The 23,724-nt window shown below is 39.1% G+C and overlaps 2 protein-coding genes and 2 long non-coding RNA genes across 7 annotated transcripts; 1 reads left to right on the forward strand and 3 right to left on the reverse strand.

The window, feature by feature from the left end:
- Window positions 1-6,546: 6,546 nt before the first annotated feature.
- Window positions 6,547-9,127, reverse strand: LOC124193775 (protein spaetzle 5-like). Its single transcript, XM_046587735.1, has 5 exons — window positions 9,019-9,127; window positions 8,672-8,907; window positions 7,375-7,473; window positions 6,974-7,294; window positions 6,547-6,911 (listed from the first exon to the last, which is right to left on the reverse strand). The coding sequence occupies exons 2-5, from the start codon at window positions 8,881-8,883 to the stop codon at window positions 6,740-6,742; spliced, it is 804 nt and encodes a 267-aa protein (XP_046443691.1). The 5' UTR covers window positions 8,884-8,907; window positions 9,019-9,127; the 3' UTR covers window positions 6,547-6,739.
- A 4,794-nt stretch (window positions 9,128-13,921) lies between these two features.
- Window positions 13,922-18,890, reverse strand: LOC124193306 (ribosome biogenesis protein BMS1 homolog). The gene is made up of 12 exons (XM_046587066.1): window positions 18,680-18,890; window positions 18,494-18,614; window positions 18,197-18,387; window positions 17,980-18,128; window positions 17,180-17,919; window positions 16,920-17,115; window positions 15,577-16,857; window positions 15,260-15,499; window positions 14,909-15,179; window positions 14,688-14,839; window positions 14,288-14,608; window positions 13,922-14,203 (listed from the first exon to the last, which is right to left on the reverse strand). The coding sequence occupies exons 1-12, from the start codon at window positions 18,729-18,731 to the stop codon at window positions 14,036-14,038; spliced, it is 3,882 nt and encodes a 1,293-aa protein (XP_046443022.1). The 5' UTR covers window positions 18,732-18,890; the 3' UTR covers window positions 13,922-14,035.
- Window positions 18,891-19,002: 112 nt separating this feature from the next.
- LOC124193731 lies at window positions 19,003-19,914 on the forward strand. Its single transcript, XR_006874424.1, has 3 exons — window positions 19,003-19,272; window positions 19,341-19,537; window positions 19,602-19,914. It is a non-coding gene; the product is annotated as an uncharacterized LOC124193731 (long non-coding RNA).
- LOC124193730 lies at window positions 19,885-22,405 on the reverse strand. Of its 4 annotated transcripts, XR_006874422.1 has the most exons (7): window positions 22,176-22,190; window positions 21,846-22,114; window positions 21,599-21,762; window positions 21,388-21,518; window positions 21,062-21,318; window positions 20,636-21,002; window positions 19,885-20,573 (listed from the first exon to the last, which is right to left on the reverse strand). It is a non-coding gene; the product is annotated as an uncharacterized LOC124193730 (long non-coding RNA). The 4 variants fall into 4 exon arrangements; XR_006874423.1 differs by having other exon boundaries at window positions 21,388-21,497; window positions 21,846-22,405; XR_006874420.1 differs by having other exon boundaries at window positions 21,066-21,318; window positions 21,846-22,405.
- Window positions 22,406-23,724: the final 1,319 nt, after the last annotated feature.

A 23,724-nucleotide genomic window follows, 5' to 3' on the forward strand; every position in this document is an offset into this window, starting at 1 on the left:
TTTAGACATGTACACCAACGAGCCAGACAGCTCTGATGATGGGTATGCTGAGGACACACAGTAAATTGAAGATGATTTTGACTCCACAAGTGATTCTTCATTTGATGAATTCGAAAATGATGCATTTGATTGGTCAGTTTATGACAAAGAAGAAATGATTTCAGAGAGTATTGAAGATGAGAACGAATTTGAATCAATTGTCAAACAAAGTTTAATCCAATGGGTGGTCGATTGCAATATCCCCCGGTGTCACGTTAGCAATTTACTTAACATACTTCATCGTGATGCAAATCTGACATTTTTACCACTGAATTCAAGAACACTGTTGTCCTCCAAACGAGGAAAACTTCAATTAACGGATAAGCCACCAGGGAAATAATACCAGCATTTTGATGTTGCAGCAGCCCTTTTAAATGTTCTTGAGGCAATGGCAGCTGCTGGGAAGGAAATCCCCAATGTGCTTTACATTCTTGTGAATATTGACGGTATCCCGTTGTCGAAAAGTAGTTCGAGTGATTTGTTGGCAATTATTTTCAAAGATCTAGGTTAGTTGTTTTGTTTATGTATCAGAAATAATTAATTGAATATTTGGCTGGAATGATAATAAATTAGTTCACGAAACAATAGTAAAATTGAATTGTATTTTTTTCGTATAGGTTGGGACGATATATTGGTAGGTGGTATATACCACGGCGCCAAAAAGCCCACCAACGTCAACGATGTTTTGTCTTCTTTCCGTGGCGATATCGTAAGACTGTGAACTCAAGGATTACAATTTCGTGGGAACAAAATTTATGTGGTGCTTAGTGGCCTCTGTTGCGATGCCCCTGCCACGACGTTTGTGATTAATATCGCCACCCACAACGCATACTATGGCTGTAGGAAATATACAACAAGAGGCGTATGGGTGGGAAACATTGTAACTCATCATAGTCAACGAACAACTGGTGGCCGCGTAACCTTTCCTGAAATCGTTCCATCTTTGAGAACCAATGACTCCTTCCGAAAACGCCTACAACTAAAAAATCACCTCAAGGATGGCTGTAAGTCAATAATCGAAGACGTACTAGATGATCTTATTGAACTTGCCGTGTTGGACTACATGCATCTAGTGTGCATCGGAGTCCAAAAAAAAGATTTGAATACGTGGGTCTGATACGAACGATATACGATGAATACGGGAAAGTCTGATAAACATTTTCTGGTGAAACTATAGATTATATTTTTGGTTTTCTGTTGAAACTATAGAACACATCTGCTTATTTAGTTGAAATCAGGAAATACATCTCAAACGCGACTAGATTTGCTTTATGTTTTGCCCAGTTGCGCATAAACCATTTTTGAGTTCCGATAGGTAAAATCATATGTTGTTACTACATGTCGCTATAAAAATTCTTGTAAACGGGGAAATGTGCAAAACTTACGTGACTTACGCTGAGTCTCTGTTGAAACTGTACGTCACTTGGGGTGCGCAGTTGTACGGCGCTAAATATGTCACTTTAAATGTCCATAACTTAATACATTTGGCGAATGATGTTCGGAAGCATGGCAACCTGGATGAATTCAGCGCCTTACCCTTTGAAAACAAACTTTAAAAAATGAAGAATTTGTTGCAAAAAAATGGAAAACCACTACAACAAATAGTTTGGCGATTACAAGAAATCGACAGAGCTAAAAGCAACCAAAAAATAATTTCAGGGAATTCTAGCTCATCTATTGGGCTGTATAAACTTAAGGGGATCCATTATGCAGGCCAAGTTTTATAACCTGAGTTTGCTGGGGTCGAACATTACAAGTCTTTGCGATTCAAAAATGCTGTGCCGTCAACGTCATTATCTGAAAGTTGTGTTTTCCTTTAGAATAAGAACGTTTTTATGATAGAAAATATCGTCAAACATCATGAACGGGGTTTTTTAGTTGGGAGAAGATTTTTGAACAAGGAAGACATATATATTTTACCCCTTACGGTCTTCTATTTTAGACAAACTATTGGTATCAAAATTGTCTCCTCATCTCGAATCTGTTCCCCTAACTTCTGTAATATGTGTAAAGCATTTTGCATTCCAATTACGATACCTCAAAACGGATCATTCTTTACATGCCCACTTGAAAATCACTGTCTTTTTCAATAAAAACTGATTGGTCTGACAACTTAAAATTTTCTGACTTTTAATTTTGCATAATCAATAAAATAAATAATGAAAAGAACTAGCTTATTTATCTTAAATATATAGATTACAAATTAGGATATCCATATGAGATCCATGAGACGTTCGGGAATTAAAGATAGGTATGTCCGTTTTCGGTCAGCTGCAGACATCCTATGGACCGTCTATTTGATACCTTTTTCTGTGATCCGAAGATGGACTTATGGGCTTATGGAGCCGATTGCCGTCTTTACTTCGTAGTCGATGGCAGGACATTGTAGAATGCCTGTGCAAGGTTTAAGGTGACGTTAATTCTGGTTTATTTTTATTTAAATGTCTGACCATGATTTTGTCAATCTCAGTGTCGTTTATACAAAGTATAAAGCTGCTTGTCTTCGTAAGTTTTTTTTCAATTTTTATTCTTCTTAGTCCAAATTTATATTGTTGATCTACCTTTTTACAGAGCAAGGGTGATCCAATCACGTTTGCAGCCTTCGTTAAGAACCACAGAGATTTTGTACTGCCATCTACTTCATCCTGTGTTTCCCATGTACAGCCATGTACTTCATCCCGTTTTTCCAAAGTTGCACCACATACAAGTTCCCCAATTAATATGAGTAATCTTATTGGGGCACCAAGTTGTTCCTTCAGCAACGGCTTGCCAGCAAATCTGTATTCAAGTGTAGGATTCTGTGACAAATCTTTGCGAAATGTCCGAATGGCAAGCACAACACCTACGACTAATTGTTTAAACTTTGTATTTTTTTTAATTATTTAAATATTTATTTTCCAGTAAGTGTCCCTGTTTCATCTATCACAGTGGAGTTATTCTTGTTGGGAGGACCCAACTGTTTTGAAACAAAACCAATTGATGCAGAGAATTTAGCCATTCGTAAATTGTGCAATACAGATAGCAGAGAAATCAAACTGTCTTTGAATTTGAATGGAATTGAAACAGCATGTGCCATCAGAAAGTAATAAGTAACCGATAATCATTCAGGTGATATAACCATTATTAATATTTTGATTTTACAGGGCATACCGGGGACTCCCCAAAGAAGGCTCTCAGTTTGTTATGTATAGATGCAAAGGTAATTCGAAACGGTTGCAAAATTTAGGTGTTACTAAACTATAGACTTGGACAGTCCAGAATGGACTACTAAAATATGGACTTCCATCGAAAACTATGGACTTTCAATCTAAGAACTGGAGTTTCTTGTAATTTGTGTACTAACTGTGTTCAAACTACTACGTATAGGTGGGTTCAGGGAGCAACAAAAACTGTTACCAGCAAAAGCGGAGCGAAGTGCACAAAGTATTATTTTAAGACCCAGGTGGCGAAAAGATCGGTAACAGATGATAGTTTTCAAAAACGTGTAATTGTGTGTCCCAAATTGTATCCAAACTGAGTGTTAATAAGATATTTAGGAGACGAAAAAAGTGCTAAATGGTTGGCCCATGGCAACTCGAAAAATCCCAACAAGAATTTTACCCGAACAAAGGATTTGGAGTTGCAAAAATTAAAAATGGTAAGGAAAAATATCCGTTGAAAGTGTACAGCGAAAAGTTGGTGGAGGCATTGTTGAAGAATGTAACGGATGAAAGACAAAACGTAGATGTTGTTCGAGACTTAAAACCATTGCAAAACACGATGCACCGAGAACGAAAGCACGTTTGGGTGATGATGAAATTTATCATCTTATTGAACTCAAGGAAGAAACGGATTTTATCCATAATGCTATCGTCATTTCGCCATTCCCAATATAGTCACTTGCTTCAGTGAGGGTAAGAATTGTAATATACTGTTTCTTATTCAATATATTCGTTATATTATTTCTTAACTACATTAGAAACTGTATCGGATTTTCTTTTGCTTATTGAACGGGAGGAGTTGTCAACGATGTGTCTGTCGTACGACACAACTTTTGAAATGGTTGATTTCTATGTGTCGGGTCTTTCATACCGACACACTAAATTTGAGGAAACTCCCGTTATTCCGTGTTCATGATCCACATGAAGAGGATAGAATATGTGCATGTTTTCACGGGTGGCGGAACTCGTTCCTGAAATTGCAGAATATAAGTGAATTATTATTGTAACAGACGATGAGAAAGCCATGACGAACGCTGTTTTCAAGACATGGCCAAAAATTCCGTTGTTCCGTTGCTGGATCCATGCGTGGCAAAATATTAAAAACCAATTACGAAAATGCAATATTCGAGACAAGGTTTCGGTTTCTCACTACAAGAGTGATTTTATCAAACTTCTACTCCAAAGACCCGAAAAATCGCGAAAACTCTTACAAGTCGGTGCTTGCTAGATTTTATTTTTACATGGATGGGACAAGGTAATTAAGAAATAAAGATTTTTGATTATGCAAGTATAGTAGAATTTATTTTTTTCTAGGATTTTGCAAAATATTTTGATAAAAAACATTGATAAAGATATCGACAAGATGGGTTCTTGGGTTTTGATACCTGGGCAGACTGGTGAGTACCATCGACGACACAGCTTTTAGGGCAATCATTACTACTTTGAATCCCAAAGCCAGTGCAATGGGCGCAAAGAAGTTGAGAAAAATGATTGAAAATGAGCGCAATGTCTTTGAAGAAGAAGTAACAGCGGCCATGAGTTTTTCGGTTGCCAACGTTTGTCTTACTGCTGATATGTGGTCAACGACTCATCGTAGCTGGATTGGAATGACAGCCCATTGGTTAGATGAAAAAATTCTCGTGAGGAAATCGGGGGCGCTGTGTTGCAAAAGAATGAAAGGTCAGAAACTAAATGTTATAATTGACAAATGAACAGAACTAACATTTTACAAAACAGGAAGCCACACGCATGATCTTATATCTGGACTTATTGAAGACCAGATTGACAAATTAAAAATTGGTGGAAAAGTGGTCTGTATTGTTACAGATAACTGTGCCAATATAAGAAAGGCAGTGAGATCGATGCAGGATTGCGCGCAGGAAAGAGAGACCGCTCGTCGTCTGAAAGCTTTGGCAGCTGCGAAAGCTAAACCAGGGAGGAGTATAGAGGAGAAAGCAGTCCTATCCCGTGCTGTAACCCATTTCTGTCCGGGGAGTGGAAGCCGCCCGCCAGTTGGCAGCAGTTGGCTTCCACTCCCCGGACAGCTATGGGTTCGACTCCCCCCCCCCCTGTTGAGGAATAGCAACTGCTTTCTCCTCTATACTCTTCCCTGGCTAAACGGCAAGAAAAGGCAGGGAATAAATCTTGGAAAAGCAAGGCCAAGAAAGCGAAGCAATCAAAAAGTGAAAATAAATATTCCATTTCAGCACCGAAATACTATATATGCCATAATAATTAAATTGTATTTTGTATCTGAAATGTTAGACGATCCTTTTAACACTGAGTCCACCACTCAAAGAGGCCAAAATTAGGGGTTTTGGGGGTTTACCATTTTTGGAAAAGGTTGATTAAGGCATCGCAGCCAGTCCCCGTTTAAATCATTTTGTGTGGAATTTTACGGAAAACACAATGGTAAAATCCGCAATGTTCTAGCTAGCATAGTTTTTAAGTTATTCAATAAAAACTAAGGGACCCGACCAGAAATTGCAGCGTTTTTTTCGGATTTTTGACATCAGTTTTCGGGCAAACCAGACCTTTAAAAAAATGTAATTTTTTAGAATGAAAGATTTTGCCCCCCTCTAGAGACGTCTCGCCCCGTTTTTTTTTAAACGCTTATTAGCAGAGATATTGGCAATTGAAATCTATAACATTTTTCGTCATTTTCTGAAGATTTTCGCCATTGACAGACGTCATTTCGCCACGCCATCTAGCGGCCGATTTTGAAAAAAAGCAAGTAAGATCTACTATTATTCTGGCCATTAAATTTTTTTCGAACTCCAACCATCGATTGCCAACGAAGCCCAGCTGTTATACATCGATTCCATTCTTTTCTCAACAATCAATTTTAAAAAAATTATTTATTTAAAAAATTTAGTGAATGGCTCTGGTAGCGGGGATAGTAGGGTTTAGACCTGTAGTATATATCATAGAGGAAAGGTTGTAGGGTTTAGACCTGGTAGTATATATCATGGAGGAAAGGAAAGGTTAGGTTAGGTAAGGTTTTTTTCAAATTTTTGAATATTTGCTTTTTCTTTGAAATCAAATCAACCTTTGAGATATAAACAATAATAATCTTGATTTATTATTAAAGATCAAAGTATTCCCATTCCGAACTGATTAACATCGATTTTAACCTTTATTTCACAGAGAAAAGGTTTTTAAGCCGCTTCACAATTATTTCCTTTTTTTCACGTAGGGCAGATCAACGATTCAAACTGGAGTGGACGTATGATGTGTGCTCGTTCTTCACCAAATAGAAACTTCATACGTGAACTTGAAGAATATCGCAAAGTCTTACTTTGACTAATATAGTGAACATGAAGTGTATTTTTATTCAGACTCGCAGCTAGTGGTAAAGTTTGTGTGTACAAGCCTATTACAAAATCATTTGTTGTATATTGGATCGCCCAAGAGATTGTGCACAATTATATGACGGCAAAAGTGTTGGAAGGAATAAATACAAAATTAATAAATCCGCATTCCGCAAGTGAGCATTCATTTCAAACACTGGACCTTATCTGGCAGATACAACAATGAGGAAACCAAAAAGTGTCGGTGTAAAGATTCTCTCCATTTCCATTCAGAGCCACTAGTCGCTTCTGTACAAATTGCTGCGAACAGGTTGCAGAAAATCCAGCCGGTACTTGACAGAGTCCCGAACATTCTGTCGTTCTGCAAAACAGGATAATTGAGTTTATTTCTTGAAATGGAATGTTGGTTTTTAAAAAACTTACGCGCATCTCTCAGTTCGTACAAGCTGTGTGTTTTGCTGATCTGCTCCATCTAAATTTACAACGTACATCCAGTTTCCACGAGTGTTGACAGCAGTTCGTGGTGTAATAAACGACGATGTTGTTGGGCATAGCTTTTCTTCGTTTTCAATTTGACGGGTTACTCGACTATTGCTCTGCAAAGACTGTTGACGTCTAGATGGCATTGGAGCATACCTCGACCGCCAATGGTCATGCTCAATTTTTCCGTTAGCATAAGGGCCATTATAAGGTGGCCTTGCTACCACAGCATGATGTTGGGAGGGTTGTGAAACCGTTGCATTGCTATAGTCGGATAGTTTGAAGTGCATGAATAAAATTTTTTGTTTGAAAAGAGCAATATTACTATGTATTTATCTATATACCTTATCATCATTGAAGTCATCATAGAATCAGTCGATTCATCTTGTAAAAGCGTTTTGAAGTCGAAGCTGTAGCTTTTTACTAGATATTCAATAACTTCCCTAAATTCGTACAAGATATCTTATTTAAATTCAATTGAAAATACTTTAAATAAAAACTTAAATGATTACAAAGAAATTTAAAACAAAATCTCGCAAGAACTGCAAGAACTAGCATTTTTTTCGAATTTGGTGGGTTAATCAGCAATGGCCGTGGTTATGTTGGGATGAAATAGGTTAGTTAGGCTGGAAAGAAATTCAATCTAATCAGCATCCATTAAATCGCACCCGACGCAATCGGCTTCAAGGCAAGAAGAAAAATATTTCCATAACTGTTGAAGACCAAAAATAGGACTCAACAAGAACAAGGTTGTCGGTGGTCTATAGCTGTCCCTGTCCAGTTTACTTGTTAGCTCGGAGGGAATTAGAGAAGGCCATTTCCGGATTCAGTAAGCAAAATGCCCATCCGGAATTATGGCCTTCTTATTGAGTGTGAACTTGTTGAATGCAAACATCATCTAAATAGCAACTAGTATATGCAACAAATGTAAAATCAGAACTTCTGTAACTCTTATATGTTTTCTAATGTTTTCGTGATAAAAACAAAAAAAAACATTGTGGTTTATACAAAGGAATTGTCGGAGAATCGCTTGTTAACAATTTAGCGCAACATATAGTATAGTGCACAGTTCAGAAGATATTGACGCATCTGGAGATGACTGTTTAACATCACTTCATCAGCGCTTTTACATATAGTTATAGGCTAAAAAACTGTAAGGCTATATCTGTTAGGTTGTTTTTATAGCTATACAGTCATAATCAATTTTTTTTTTCTATTTCTATTTTATACAGTCATAATTTTTTTTCTATTGGCTATAATGTATCATTAAATAGGTTTTGCTGTCGAGTGAATTCTTTATTTATTTATTTTGTAAATTATTTGGGCGACCTACTTGTATGAATACTTTTCATTCATCTTGTCTTAAAGAATTATAAATGGGTCTTTATAATCAAGTAATTGTCACGGACGGCGGCCTTTTTCTTCTTGTTCTGTAACCATTATGTATACGGTACGTTCATTGTTTGTTTGAAACAAATTGTTTCCATGGACGATTGAGACGACTATTATATCGAGGCGTATCGAGATTATAGCGTTCGGAAACTCGGATCGAGTGCCAAATCTCGCCACAAGAAAAAACTTAATTAAAAATAGGAACAAAACAATTTCACGCTATTAATTGCAATAACGTAAAACACTTACGTGGGGTAATAGTCTACTTTGGTGCAGAAAGTGTCAGTAGGTCCGGCACACGATGGACGTTTTCCAGTGGGTGCGGGCAAGTAAGGTTGTGATCCCTGAGGAGAATAATGGGGCTTGCGATGAGGGTATCCAGGATTTCCATCGGCGAACTGGATGATCACATACAACAAAGGAAATGCTAACCAGCAGAGGTTGGATGATGGATGAACCATTTCGATCAAATTACTGCGTTGACTCTAAATAATTGAATTGTGTTACATCTAACAATACAAGTAAAGTGTAAAGATTTAAAAAAAAAAAGTAAGTGAAAGTGAAACGCCAAGAGACGGAACAAAACGTTGCCTTACCGTCTGATTTCTATCAGAAGACTGACGACTCGGACTCAAGTTTTTGTCGACTACAAGCGACGTTGAGCGCCACCATCTTCATCCGCCTTTCTCTCTCCCTATACTACCTTACGTCAAGGTAGGATTGCTAAACGCGTTCGGCTTTGATTACTAAGGGGATTCTGTCCGCTTCATTACTTTCACCTTTTATTGTCGCCCTTTAAAGGCTTAGAAATAAGATATCTTTCCGTAGTTATTTCCCAGGCTTCCAAGTGTAGCAATTTCACGAACAATGTGGAATTATATAATTCTCTATACGGTGGGATTTCCCCTTCATGGCCGTCTCAATCGCTTCCTATGTCTCGCTAGACCAGTGGAATCGAATATCAAAAATTTTGCCGAAATGGCGGATGGAAAAACCCGACCGCGAATATGTATTAGAGCCGTCACGCTAGAAATATTTTTATGACACTTAATAGACCTGGAGTACAAAAATAAACTAGTTGGCCTCGAGTGGAACGAGACAGCCAAATTACAGTACAAATAAAGATAAAAATAAATAAATGAAATATACATTTTTTTCAATAAATTTTGAATCGAAAATTATTTGATCAAGCAAAACCACTGTTCAGCTTCTTTAACCACTTGAAACAGAAAGTCTCAGTAGGGCGTCCAACATTTTTTTTTTTTTTTTCTTGTGGTGTTTGTTAAGCTATCTTGGATTCTCGAGGTTATGGAAATCACGATAATGCGCATTAGTTAAGAAACGACTAATCTGGTTGTGATGTCTTAATGTAGCCTACCCCTTTTTTCGTCTTCTTCATTATTCCCGGGTTTTGTAGAATTTATTAAAGTCAAAGAAAATAAAAGAAGGATGGAGGACACCGTCGAGGACAAGGAGGAGGTACACCGAGAACATTGTTCTCGATGTAAAATATACCTTTAAGAGAAAAAAATTCCTTTTAACGATAATAAAAGCATTTAGCGAAGGTGGCCGTGAATAATTACAGGGCGCAAAACGCGGACAAGAGTTAAAAGAAAGCCAAGGATCCGCACGTTCCAGAGATGGATGTTCGTCAGCGCTAATAAAGCCTTCGTCATCCATTCAGTAGTCAAGGCTCTAAAACGATTCCAAGAAAAGATATAGAATCGGTTGATTGATCAAAACCTTGGAATGGCTTAATTGCCTTAGCAAGTTATTCTAGGGTACTGCTAACGTATATAGCCTCGGTTGACTGACGAGCTATCTCCTTTAAAAAAGATGACAGTGCCTTTACCGGCCTTTATTTTGTCTTCAGCAGTTTCAATTGGTTTCTTACAAACTCAATATTTCAAAAAGAAAACAGCGTATTCCGTTACATGAGACAAACAGACAACAATAGAACCCCTGCTGATATTGCTTCTGGCCAAAAAACCAGAAGGAAAAATTACTCTGCTTCGACCCTTCGAGCTTTAGCCAAAAAAAAAACTGTGAAGAAACATTATCACGTTTGCTCGTTCCCCAAAAATATTACGTCACTGCATGATTCATGATTTATTAAAAAATTCATTTTTTTCTCAACATATGTGTAAGATTAAAAACTGAGAGGTGACTTTAATGTTATATATCACGAATATATTAAGAAGAAGCTTTGCTACTTTCTCTGCGGCGTATAGAATTCGAAATTTTCAACACATGTTATGTAAACACTCACTGAAGCGTGCCTGTATCGTATAAAAATTAATGGTTCTGAACGATCAACAGGTGTGTTGGGTTTGACGACTAATGCGCTTTTCATCTCACCGAAAACATGCTTTAACCAAGACAAGAATAAAACTCCCCCTTTTCGGGAAAAATCCTCACGACCTGACCAGCACCACCCCCCCCCCTAAAAGAAGGATCAAAAATCTTAAGTCTAATTTTTTATTTTGAGAAATTTATACCTTTTTTGTCTATAATATGAGGTTTCTGTTATTTGCTTACGCTTACATCCGCTTACATCGTCAAATTATACTGATTGGAAGAAATGGTGCCCCATATTCGATTCCACAATAATCTCAATAGCGGCAACCATAAGAATGTTCAACTACCCTTACCGCATCAGGCGCGGCTCCACTAAAGCGATGTCCCTTAGATGTTAAATGTTCAATAAGAAATTAACATTAACTTTATTAACCGTCTCCTTCCTACACACATTTTATTATTGTGCCTTTCAGTTGTCAAGGGATTCTGCTAACAAAAAGTTTTGGATTTTATGCCTAGAGGCTAGATTAAAAAATAAGTGATACATGTTCATAGAATTCCGGGAGACCACGGAAGGTACAGGGTTGTCCACCACTGTACCCGATCTAGTTGGACCGCACTCCATTTTTCGATGACTATTTAATTGCGAAACTCCAATCATTATTTGTGGCGGTTGGCACCTCAAAAACTATCGAATAAGTAGGAATCTTAAGAATTCATGATATTAAGGGACGAAAAACTATGACATTGAAAGAAATGAGATTACCATTGGAAGTAACGTAATCCATGCAGGCTTGGTGTCTTCTCGCCCATGGCGAGTACTTCATAATATAAATACACACATTGTAGGCTACATGTAGAGACAAAGCAAAAGGGAAGATGTGACTACTCCAAGAATCCCTACAGACCCCGATCCACCTAGGACTAAAATAGTACAAACACAGAAAAAAATGAAAGTTAACTCAAAATATATTTGATTGCTTTTTCAATTTCTAAGTTTTGTCCGACATTAGGGATACAGTTGGTGTTAATTGTCACTGCAATTGTCCATCTTTCACACACGAATTCGATGATATCCTAAAATTCTTAAAGTGGAAATGTCATTTCCACCCTATTTATTCCCACACCAAATGGTTTGTCAACAGGTTGCGTCAGCTAGCGTCTTCATCGTCAACTAGTAACAAAAACAGCCAAGAGTAGAATCAACAAAAAACCCTAGGTCAAATATATTTGTATTCTCTATATACCCAGAATCTCTTATCTACATAAGAACAATAAAGTGATTGAACGGTAAATTTTTTATCCCAAGTTATAGTAGTGAGCTGAGTAAAAAAAGAAACAAAATTAACGAATTCATCGGCAATCAGGAGGAGATTTCATGGTATTTGAATTAGCCTTTTCTCTGTAATTAAGAAATTATTCAAATCAGTTTTAACTGTTGATTTATAGAATCGTGTCAAAACTGAATTACTGGGCCAGATCGTGATGACGCTGTACAACGAAAAAACGTACAGGATCGACGACATTGAAACGACAGCAAGAATCCAATGTCGACCTACCACTGTCGCAAAGAGGATCGGGACATTAGCTACAAGGAATATTACACAAACCATTACGAGGTGAACATCAAAGACGATCGGCAATTTTTGCTCGTGTCCTGACCCTCACGAAACAAACCCGACAACCAGCAAGGTGCCAGCATGAGAGATGATACGATCTATCTCATTCCGGCATTGTGCGGAATGACGGGACTTACAGAGGAACACAGGTCTGATTCGTCTGAATTCTGGTTTAATTATTTTTGAAACAATCAGTTGATTGAAATGTTTTCTAGGAACAAATTTAAAATGACACAGGCCGTTGGGAATATCACGCGAGTCAAGCCGGGCAGACGGGTGGAGACTTTAATGAAATTCCGTCGCCGATTGGCCGAAACTCCGGAGGTATAATTACTAGTCAATTCAAAAATGGGCATCGAGCGAAAAATAACTACCTCATAAAATAAAAAAATGTCAAAGTGACGTATTTTTTTAGTCAGCCCGCCCCTCCCCCCATGTCACACATTCACATTTTTGTTAACTCCCTCCTCCCCTCGAAGCGTCGAACGAGCACACACAACGCCTCTGCCTCAAAAAGAAAAGAGGACATGACTGTCAAACTTCGCTAGTTTTCACTTTTGCCCGATTTTGTTCTGAAAATGGTTTCAAATCAAAATAGAGCAAAAGCGAAAACGGACAAAATTGAAGGAGATGTCCGTTTTCCGTGGCGGGTGGTGGCCGAATGAAGCAACGCGCTGAGAGTTTTCCGGGTCCCGGCCTCGCCTACTACGCAAGTTGGATCTTTAACGCCGACATGCTGGCAACATTCTCTTTCTCGTGTTTCGTCTTGCTTATTACCCCAAACCGAAAAAAGAGGGTGGACCGGTGGGCGGTAATACGACGCAACTGTTAGTTTAATAAATTAATGAAACTCGATCAGAAGGGAATGTTTATACCAAGAGAGTCGGGTGGGGGTTCCTAACATCAATTATTTTCACAAGAACTATTTAAAGCCGTCTTTTCCTTTTGTGGGTTCAGATTCAGATGTCTGATAAATCAGCCCACCAATTATGCGCAGCCGATTTCTGTTATTGAATGAAGCGAAGAATTTCTATTAAGTCAGTAAAAGAGAACTAAAAGATGAGTAATACTTGGTTATGTCGAATTGAATGAACTGCAGTTGTTTGCAGAAGAGCGAGAATGTAATCAAATGCCAATTATTACCATTTGGACCTTAAGTAGAACGAGTAGAACCTTCTCACCATCGCCAATATATACAGTTTCAAAGAACTTCACCATAATATTTTTCTCAAATTTATATATACCCCCACCAAATTTTTTTTTAATGTTTCTAACAAGGAAAAAATCGGAAAAAAATTCAGAGTTAAAAATTCGAATGGATCGCTCCTTACATGAATTTGATGGTCTCACACGTGATGGCGGCTCGAGGGACGAAAAACGATGACAGGGAAAGAAATGAGATTGCCATTGGAAGGGACGTAATCCAGGCTTGGTGTCTTCTCGCCCATGATGGGTTCTTCATAATATAGATGCACACATTAGTACAAGTAGAGACTCTGTTCTTTTCACGTTGCGTTAAAAATCATAAATTACTGAAAGGTATGTTAAAATTAAGACAGTTAATAAAATATATGACCACAGATAGTCGGAAGTTGAAAGTGTATTCCGTTTGTCACTTTTCCATGTAGACAAGAGTCACACACAATTGACGGGGGGGGGGGGGCATACTGACATAGCAAATATCAGGACGTCATCACTACCTCCTACCTCCTCGACCCCTTCCACGCCCCCTACCTCTTCCTCCCCTTCCGCCTTCATCTCCACCTCCTGCACCTCCTCTTCTTCGTGCTTTCGCTTCTTTGATAGCTTCAGCTCGACTCAACAGTCGCGACACGGACTGCCGGGCTTCCTTCTGCTTCGACATCTAATAAACAAACACGCACGCAAATGACAAACGTTGTGAATGAGTTGACGTCAAACGAAAGAAATGGAAAGCAATGAAACTTACTTTTCTTTCTGCTTCGGCTTGGACTACAGTACGATGAGCAGCCAGTCGTTCCACAGCCTCGACGTGGAGTCGATCTTTCCTGTCGTCGTAGCGGGTCTTGAGCATGGCCATCAGTTTGGCCACCTTCTGTTCTCGAGGCTCCAGCACCACAGCGGGACGCTGAGCTCTAACGGCTTCGATGGTACCTGGTGCATGGTCGGCCTTCTTGACTTTGGGCCGATTAATGTAAGGCAGTGCACTTTGAAGGGCCCGTGGAATCACCAGCGGTTGTTTGACGTGAGGTTTCCGTTCAATCGGCGTGTACATGCTGTCCGTGTTCGCCTTTGAAATTAGAAAGAAGAACGAGAAAGAATTAGAGAGAAATAAAAAAGAATTATCTGTTGATCCTGTTTCGAAATACCTCGTTCTTGATGTTTCGTTCACGTTTGATTTGGCCCAACGTCTTCATTCCTAACCAGGTATTCTTGGCGTCGAGAGGTAAGAGCAGAGAGGTTACGGGTGTGTAAAATTCCGGAACATCCACGCGGAACCAAGTCCTCACAAAAACGATGTCTACGTACATCCACAGAGTGTGTTATTTAGTTAGGTCAAACTTTAAAATACAAATTTCGGCATATTTACCGCTAAGTTTGATTTTGTCTTCAAAAGTGGCACGGAACGATCCTTCCGGACTGCGGATGGCTTTTTTAATCTGACCACGGATGCCAGAAACGGTGCGGATCGATGCTCCCTCGAATTTGGCCACTTCCAGGGTCGACGAGAACATGCCCTCGATAAAGGCCGTTTTGCGGTAAATCTGGAACGGCGTACCGACTAATTTGAGTTTCTTGACAATCTGAGTCGACTTGTCCAAATCGAGAATCGTGCCCGTCGCTGATATCCTAAATCCAGACTATGCCAAAGCAAGAAAAACAAAAATCAAAATTAAAAAATTACTTTGGAACAAATTTCAATTAATTAAGGGATTTGTACCTGAACTTGAGAGACGGACTGAACGGCCAGCAGACCTGTGCCTTGAGGTGTCAATGGACCCCAAAACGAAGCTGTACAGTGCATATGCTCTGGTGTGTATTTGAGCTGTCTGTGACGTCCATTGTGATCGTGGATCGAGTAAAGCGGAATGGTTTGAAATCGGCGCCAGCCCAACGAGAGGATCAGCGGATCCCTCGTTTTTAGGATACGTCGCTGCCACCTATGTTTCTTCAGACGAGCCTGTTTGTAGAAATAAGAAATTAAAATAAATCTCTACAACAGCACATATACGGAATAAAACCGAAATAAAATATTACCTGAACAAATCCAATGTTCTCCTCGCCGGGCAGCAAAGCTCCAACGATCAAGGGATAGATAGGGTTGAAATTCGTCAACAACTCGCAGGGAACATCTGCAACTTCCATCCGGACGTACATTCCTGGTCTGTAGCCTTCGTACTGGATCCGGGTTTCGTCATCCATGCCATCAAACTCACTTTTGTTGAGCTGGGCCTGTTGATCCATCTCTTCTTTGAGATCGTCGTAATAAGTTTTGGTTTTCTTGGACCCGCCTTCGTCATACTCGGAGTTGAATTGTTCCTTGAGTTTCCGTTTCTTTTCAATCAGCCTTTTGCGTTCGTCTTCTGGCGACTCATCTTTATTCTCGGCACCGCTTTTCTTGTCCGCTTGGGACACCTCTCCAGTTTCCAGGTCTTCGAAATCGCCTTCAGAGTTCATGTCGTCGAGATCATCCATTGCCAGCAGTTCCTCAGCGTCTTCATTCTCTTTCCATTTGCCCGTCACGAAGCAATCGCGGATACTGTCGAGCACGTCCGCCTTGGTCCAGTCCTGCATCTTGTCAACGTGGAAATGGGAACTATCCACGTGATCCTTGGTGCTCAGAATGTTTTGAGTCGAACGTCGTTTGTCTGACGCAACCTTGAACAAACCGCCCAGCCGCCCACCTTCCTCTTCGTCGTCAACATCCGATTCATCGCTACTCTTCTCTTCTGTGATATCCGGACCGTAAACTAATTTTCGCAGATTTCCCTTTCCTGTCTGTCGTTGGTAAAAAGCTTCGGAAGCCTTTTGTGCCAGGTTGTCTTTCCATTTCAAGTCGATGTCGTCGTCTTCCGATTCGTCTTCCTCCTCTTCCATATCCACTTCCATCGACTCTTGTGCTTCGCGTGATTTCTTGCTAATCGGAATCGGCTTCTCCAAAGCCTTTAAAGTGGATTTGATTTTTTGGTGGACCTCCATATCCTTGTCGATTGGTTTCTTCTTGGCAGTTTTGGTTTTCTTTCGAGCAGGTTCTTTAGTTTCATCGACTTCATCTGTGGCGTCGTTGAGATCGTACAAGACGGAGCCTCGTCGAAATTGTCCCTCAACGCCTTCCACCTTTTCTTCAATAATGGTCTGCATTTCATCGTCTTCGTCACTTTCTCCATCGCTCTCGTCCTCGTCGAGAAAGTCGGCAAGCTGTCGGCGTAATTTGGCTGTAGCGCTTAATTTGTCATTGCTAGTCACGTTGGGATTGACGGACGGCAGTTCGTCATCTTCTTCTTCAGAGACTTCGTAGACCAACTTTTCTTCTTTGTCCTAGAATTACAAATGAAATAAATTTCTCTACTTCAAGCTCGACAAAATGAAATCACTATTACCTTAGAATTGATGGGGTGTAATTTAATTTCCTCAAAATCTTCTTCATCGTCCAGTTGATCCTCTTCATCCTCCTCGTCGTCATCATCGTCACCAATTTCATCGTCGAGATTGTCATTAAAAACAGCCCTTCTTCTCGTCCTCCCAGAAACTTCATCATGAACGATTTCCTCGCGAGGTTTACCATCCGCCACTTCACTGCGAAATAAAAGTACGCGTTAATTATATGAATATCTTTTAAATTCCATTCAATCCAACTTACTCGTCGTCCGGTAGCTCATCGTCTAGTAGTTCCTCGTCTTCGTCATCCGCCCGAGTCAGAGTAGGTCCTTCTACTCTTGATTCAGACATCTGTACATCCAGCGTCCTTTGCAACTTCATCAGCGACGAGATCATCTCTGATTTAGGATTTGTAGGGTCATCCTTTTTGGAGTGCGAGTGACTGCCGCCAAGCTCAATGTAGATGGAATCCTTGTCGTAGATGATACCGCCCACCCCAGACATGGGGGCATAGATCAGCTTCTCTTTTTCGACAAGCGAACGTTTTTTCAATTTATCCGGTAAAGGGCAAGGATCAGGAAGAAAAGAAACATCTTTAAGGCGGAAATCACCACAGCCTGGGATGTGGATGGGGCAGTGATTTCTCAAGTGGACACCACGCACGAAACCGTAAAGGCAGATGTCCCGATTGCATTTGGGATTCTCATGTAATCGACTGGGAGGTGTCATGTCTTCCAATCGGTCCACCAAGACGTAAGGATGAGTCGATCTCCACAACAGAGGTCGGAATTTCATGACAGAGATAAAGCGGCCGAGGTTCTTGATCTCGTTTTTAGGGTAGGTTCCGTGGAGTTGACCAGAAAGGTAAAACAATTTCGCTCCCTGGTAAACTTCTGTCCAAAATCTGTGCTTCAAAACTTTTTTAGTTTTTTTCAGTTGTTTGTTATTCTTGAACATGTCCAGATGAGTCAGAACGCCCATTACTCGGGGGAATCCATGCACCTGGTAATCGTTCGAGATCATAAATTTTGAACACAAGGAGTATGCTTCAGTAAATCTTACCTGACAGATGTTGAGAAATTCAAAAATTTCCATTTCGAAGCCAAACGAAGCATCAGTCAAAAGCAGAACAAGGTCAGCCACTTTCGCGATGTCTATCATTGAGTTGATGTCGTTATTGCATTCCATAAAAGTCACCCTTCGTTTTTTACCTAGATTTTTCAAGAAAAATGATAAGTTTTAGATTCAATATTGTAAAAATTAACGGATAACGCATTACCCGTGACGATGGTTACGGGCCCCTGTATGGATGTGATATTCTGTCGTGTAAAGTTTTTTATTAGAGCTTGGAGTAGAGTGGTTTTTCCAACTTTGGGTGGGCCAACAATGGCTACCATGATCGGTGGGGGTTCTAATGGAGTCCTGTCTACTAATGGAATATGCTGCTTTTTCGTTTCCAAATCTTGGGCCCTGAAAAAAATTGAAATTGTTAACAACGAGGGAACAAAAATGTTGTTGGCTCTGAAAGAGACTTCATGCAAGCTTTGATTGATTTTTGATGAACCAAGCGATTTACCTGTGAAAACGTTTCTGAGCCTTGGCTACTGACTGGATAGCAAAAGCTTTGGGGTTGCGCTGACGAGCATCCATTTCTTGAACGTGCGGATCCTTGACTTTTTTCTTGTCCGCTTTGCGCCCTACAAATTTTTACCATCGTTAAATGTTTTAATCTTCAAATACTGTATTCAGAAAAGTTATGTACCAGCACGGCGTTCCCGGTGAGCCTTTTTCTTGTCCTCAACATGATCCTCCATCCTTGCTCCCTTTTTTTCACTTGAAAATACTTATAAAATCTGTAATAACTGCACCTTGACAAGTAAAAAACTGAAACTACGAAGAAGAAAAGGCCATGTGGAAGACAAACCACGAGAACAATAAAAAAAGCAGACGACGACGAGAATTGTCAAAAGCTCTATCTAGTGTTGCTTTTGGGAGTTACTTTACAATACCATCTGGGATTCAGAGATGACACTAAATACAGAAGAAGATAAAAAGGAGAAACTATTTGCAAAATGCCGATCCCTTGCTTCGCGCGCGAGTTTCCCGATAGGGTTTTTTTTTGCGGAGTTTGTGTCTTTTTAGCTTTGGGTTCGATGTTTTTGTTCGATTAATCGTTTTATAGGGAATAAAAAAAAGCCCATAACAATAGGAACGGAAAAAAAAAATTGCTAACCGAAATGAATCTGCCCCAAAAATTAAAAACCCACGCGCGAGTTTGACTCGAAAGTATGGGGTGTGACAACTTTCTTTATTGACACGACACAGCAATGTTGGGTCATGTATGTTGACATATTGGTATAGCTGATGTGATATTTCCACCAATCAACAAATTCTCATGAAACATTTTAATGGCATTAAAATAGATTCTTGAATGTGGAGGGAACCCTTATGATGCAGTGTCATTGGCTGAGAAATCGGCTCTTTTTTTGCAACACAAATTCCATCTATTAAAATAGCAACCATGGACGGATATCAACCTGATGTGGAGCTCTCAGATGATCCTTATGATACCAAGAGACTAAACACAGAGAACATTCCTTGTGTACTGACTTTGATGAAGGTTTGTAGGTTAAAACTTTAAATTTGAAATAAATAGTCTAATAATACTAAGTTTTCACTTTCAGATTGGAAACCATTTCCTAGTAGTTCCAACACCAAAAGAAAAATGCTGCAGCTTTTCTGGTATTAAAATGATTACTGCAGTTAGGAAAATTGACAGTTGTAAGACATCAGCTATGATATTCTTAAAGATGGAACTTTTAGAGAAATAACATTTAAGCGATGATATAAATCTTCCAAGAGTTCACCTTTACTTATCTCTTCGTAACCTAGGTTGACTATATAATTTCTCTACCATCGCCCGTTGTCTGAATTAAAGTGCTTTTGGTATAAAAAAGAAACGGCAAATAAAGCGGCAATTCAAGCATTTATTGTAAATAGGACAGGAGATTTTGCTTTTATAATTGTGGGCTACATAAGTTCATGAATAGGTCAAAGCCGATACTTACTGATTCGGGTGGTTATCCAGTCATACTCGACGTATGACGTCATGACGTAACATCGAAATTATGTAAAATTATACAGAAGTCTTGTTGCTTTTTTCAGTTAATTTCGAACCATTATTTATAGTATTTAAATTTATATAAATAACATATAAGGTTAATAACCACCCTAAACAAGATAAGATTTTTGATAGATTAATTGAACGTTTATAGGATGAAATTACGGCTTTATTTCTCTTATCTATGAAGGGAATTTCGACTAAAATTTTCGACCGCACACTTGGAGAAACTTCTGATGTAGTGAGTAAAGAAATATATAGTTTTCTTGTTAAGAGTGGTAATCATATATCACTGAGACCCGAATTTACACAGGCTCAACAAGTAAGTGGTATAGGACTAGAAAAAGCTAGGCATTTTGCTTTACTAAAGGCAAAACTTATTATAAATGGTTTAGAAGGCAAAGAAATAGTAGAAAAAGGACAACTTCCAGGTAAGTCGTTGACGATGAGACGGATTGCTTTGGGCATAGCCATCGTAAGGTGCCATTTCCGAAGTGACCATTCTTATACACTCCTTCAACTAGTCATCTTTGACCTAGAGGTAAAATATCAGCATTACAAAATTGGAATCAACAAACAAGCACAACCACTAAATACCTGAACAAGTCGCTGAAGTTCTAGTAAAACGTCTCTGATAATAACCTCGATGGCCGGCTGGTGACACTTCATTTCGACAAACAGTAGGACGAAAGCCAAAAGAGATGAGGGAAAGGCAGCATTATTTTGCGTCACAGCAAATGGTCTCCTGCTTGCATGAAAGAATAAGAAGGTCTTGCTGAAGAGCGGCAGGTAAAGTCGTCGAGAGAAGTGAGTGATACAGGTTGAGGAATTTTAAGGTCGTGACCGGTTCTTCTTGGGGTAGACAAGCTAACTTGGCTTAGACAATTTTTTCCATCCGGTTGATGTCTCCGGCGGTACATTTACATTAAGATATCGTTACCAGATATTGAGGTTCAGGAACAATCTATTAATTAAAATTTATTAGACAACCTGAATACTAGCCAATTAAAACTGTCAACATACCTACAATGGACTCTGAATGGAAGATACCTCAATGTTGTTCTGTTTAATCCTCTCCACCCATTGGCAAGCTGCTAGATGGAAGGAGCTGATTGCTATGCATGAGAGGTGTTTAGGAGTGCTTTCATGCGGCTCATGAACCAGTCCATCATGTTGAGAGCATCCAGAAGAACTGCATAAGGAAGATCATACCAGACTTTCATGCAGCGAAGAACATGAGCAGCTCCATCCCTCATTGCACACATAATTTCACCGCTTTCCTAAAACACAAACAACAAATTACAAATTAGTTTGTATTCTCAATAGAAGAAGCATTACAGAATACTTACTCCTGTATTGCTGGCTGTTGAGTGTTGACAGAAGTTGAAGCTTTGGTTGGAATTTAGCTTCAAGGGCCAAGGCTTGTCGTAGACTCTGCACCAGTGTTGATACATCAGGACTGGTGGAAATATCACATCAGCTATATCAATATGTCAACATACAAGACCCAATGTTGCTGTCGTGTCAATAAAGAAAGTTGACATAAATTAATTGTATCACCTGAAGCATAGGATCTTTGTAGGAATTTGCAAATTTCATTTTCCAGATGTTGTTGAGTTTGCAAGTCTCAGCCTTGCCGATCCACTGGCATTGGAAACTAATGTAGTTTCAAGAATTATAGGGTGGTAATCCAGCATTGTTCTACCATCACATCGTAAATCATCCTTTGATATATCCAAAGTTGAATTTCGTTAAGTAAGGACAATTTTATTTCAATAAGAGACCAACAGAATTTAATTAATTATACCTGGACTCCATGATGAATGAATGCTCTTCGGTATATAAAAAACCGTACGGCTATTGTACCAGCTTTACGTAGTAGGGAAAATAATTTACAATCAAAGGATTATACTACCTACATTATTTAAAATTTGACTACATTTTTCTTTAAACTTGCCTTGATTCAGTTGATTGATTAGCAGCCAGCCTTGTTTTGTTTTTGTTTTGTTTTTCAATCCAATCCAAGGCCGCGTTGAAGTTCGTCGGCCTTGAATTATGGATTGGCGTCAGAACCACCTGTCGGGAGAAAAACTAACTAAAAATAAGCGATTCTTTTTTACATTTAAATCACACCGACCCCATTATCTCAATCAAAGCGGGATCACGACGTTGCAATGTAATAGCATCCCCTCTACAAGACGGTCACAATTTGAATACCGTGACGAAAACCCCCGCAAATCGCATAAAAGAACAATGGAACCCCCCAAACGAAAATCGTTTCCCTATCTCTCCGAGAGGAACAGCGCCACCTCCCAGAGAGAAATCGAGTAAAAAACCCCGAAAACAGCTATCGAGCCGTAGAAGAAAGAGAGAGACGTCGTCCCCCCGTCCTGAGTGGGAGGTGGGTAGAGTGGGGTCGGGTGGGGGTGGGAGGACAGGGTCGTTTGCCGATAAATCCCTATCGGGAAAATAAATTTTTTCCGTTTCCTAACTAAAAAAATAATAATAGCGATTAGCGAAGGTCCTAGTCATTTTTTATTGTTTTCTTACTATTTACTAGAAATATTTCGTTTCAAACACAGAATTAATTGGCTGCGCATAATTGGTGTGATCTGTGGTGCCGGGTGATTTATCCAACCTTCGCCTCCAATTAAACTTATAATAAATTATTTTACAGAAATATTTAATTTTTGTTTTAATATCCTCCGCTTTTTGGCTGGACGTTGTGTAAAAGATAGAGGGTTCCTAATTTCCTATTGGATCCTGTTGGTTCGTCTGCTAAATCACACGAGAGTGAAAAATTTTAAAATGAAGAAGAACAAGTCAATGAAACTTGAAAGTTGGTTTGCAAGTTGGGAGTTGCATTTGGTTTATTAATTTCTGAGTTTATCTTTATCGGAATTTACTTATTTAATTGATGGATCTTCTTATAATCTGAACCTCGTTTTTTTGTCAAAGTCGTTTGAACATTTCAATTCCCTCACCCAATCGTCGTTTATTCTGTTTATCTGAAATTTATAACAGGCACCCCCAAAGTAGAAAACGAATTTAATTATGTTCAATGTGAAATGCCTTATAACTTATAAATTACTGTTGAGTTAGTATTACTTGCTAAAAAATGTTAAATAATAAAAAGACAAACAAATGATGATGGTATAGTTTTGGTTTAAGAAATTTTATTGAGACATTCATACAAATCACGCACACACAACTTGACACACATTCTTCAAATTCACACTCCATTCATTGACACGAAGGAAGCTAAGGAAGAGAAGGAAATGAGAATAAAGAAGGTGAAACAAAAAGAAAAGAAATCGGGTCGTGATATTGACAATGTTGATCCAACAAAACTTAAATTCGACACCCATTTAACGCGCCTTCAACAGCTAGCAACTATATTTCCACAATGGTGCGAAAATATTTCGACAACAGATATATAGCGTAGATACTTCGACCTAACCTAATCTAACCTAACCTTAACTACCTTAACCTAAACTTAAAAACTAATTGTCGAAGTACTTAAGCATACACTGTGTCGACGTATTCTCGCACCATTGTGGAAGAAGTTGCCATATGTCGAAGGTGCATCAAATGGGTGTCGAATTTAAAGTTTTGTCGGATGAAACTACCAATACCCGACCCAATTTATGAAAGAAGAAGATGACGAAAAAGATGAAGAAGAAAAA

Source organism: Daphnia pulex, chromosome 5 (assembly GCF_021134715.1).
Source record: "Daphnia pulex isolate KAP4 chromosome 5, ASM2113471v1".
NCBI classification, from domain to species: Eukaryota; Metazoa; Arthropoda; class Branchiopoda; order Diplostraca; family Daphniidae; genus Daphnia; species Daphnia pulex.

Excerpts from the sequence above, each read along its gene's own strand:
- LOC124193775 (XM_046587735.1), bottom strand. The coding sequence starts at position 8,883 with ATGGTTCATCCATCATCCAACCTCTGCTGGTTAGCATTTCCTTTGTTG. Across the intron at positions 7,295-7,374 it reads ATGACTTCAATGATGATAAG|CAATGCAACGGTTTCACAAC; the intron begins GTATATAGATAA and ends ATCCGACTATAG. Across the intron at positions 6,912-6,973 it reads GTACGAACTGAGAGATGCGC|AACGACAGAATGTTCGGGAC; the intron begins GTAAGTTTTTTA and ends CCTGTTTTGCAG.
- LOC124193306 (XM_046587066.1), bottom strand. The coding sequence starts at position 18,731 with ATGGAGGATCATGTTGAGGACAAGAAAAAGGCTCACCGGGAACGCCGT. Across the intron at positions 17,920-17,979 it reads AATTTCTCAACATCTGTCAG|GTGCATGGATTCCCCCGAGT; the intron begins GTAAGATTTACT and ends AACGATTACCAG. Across the intron at positions 16,858-16,919 it reads TACACCCCATCAATTCTAAG|GACAAAGAAGAAAAGTTGGT; the intron begins GTAATAGTGATT and ends TTGTAATTCTAG.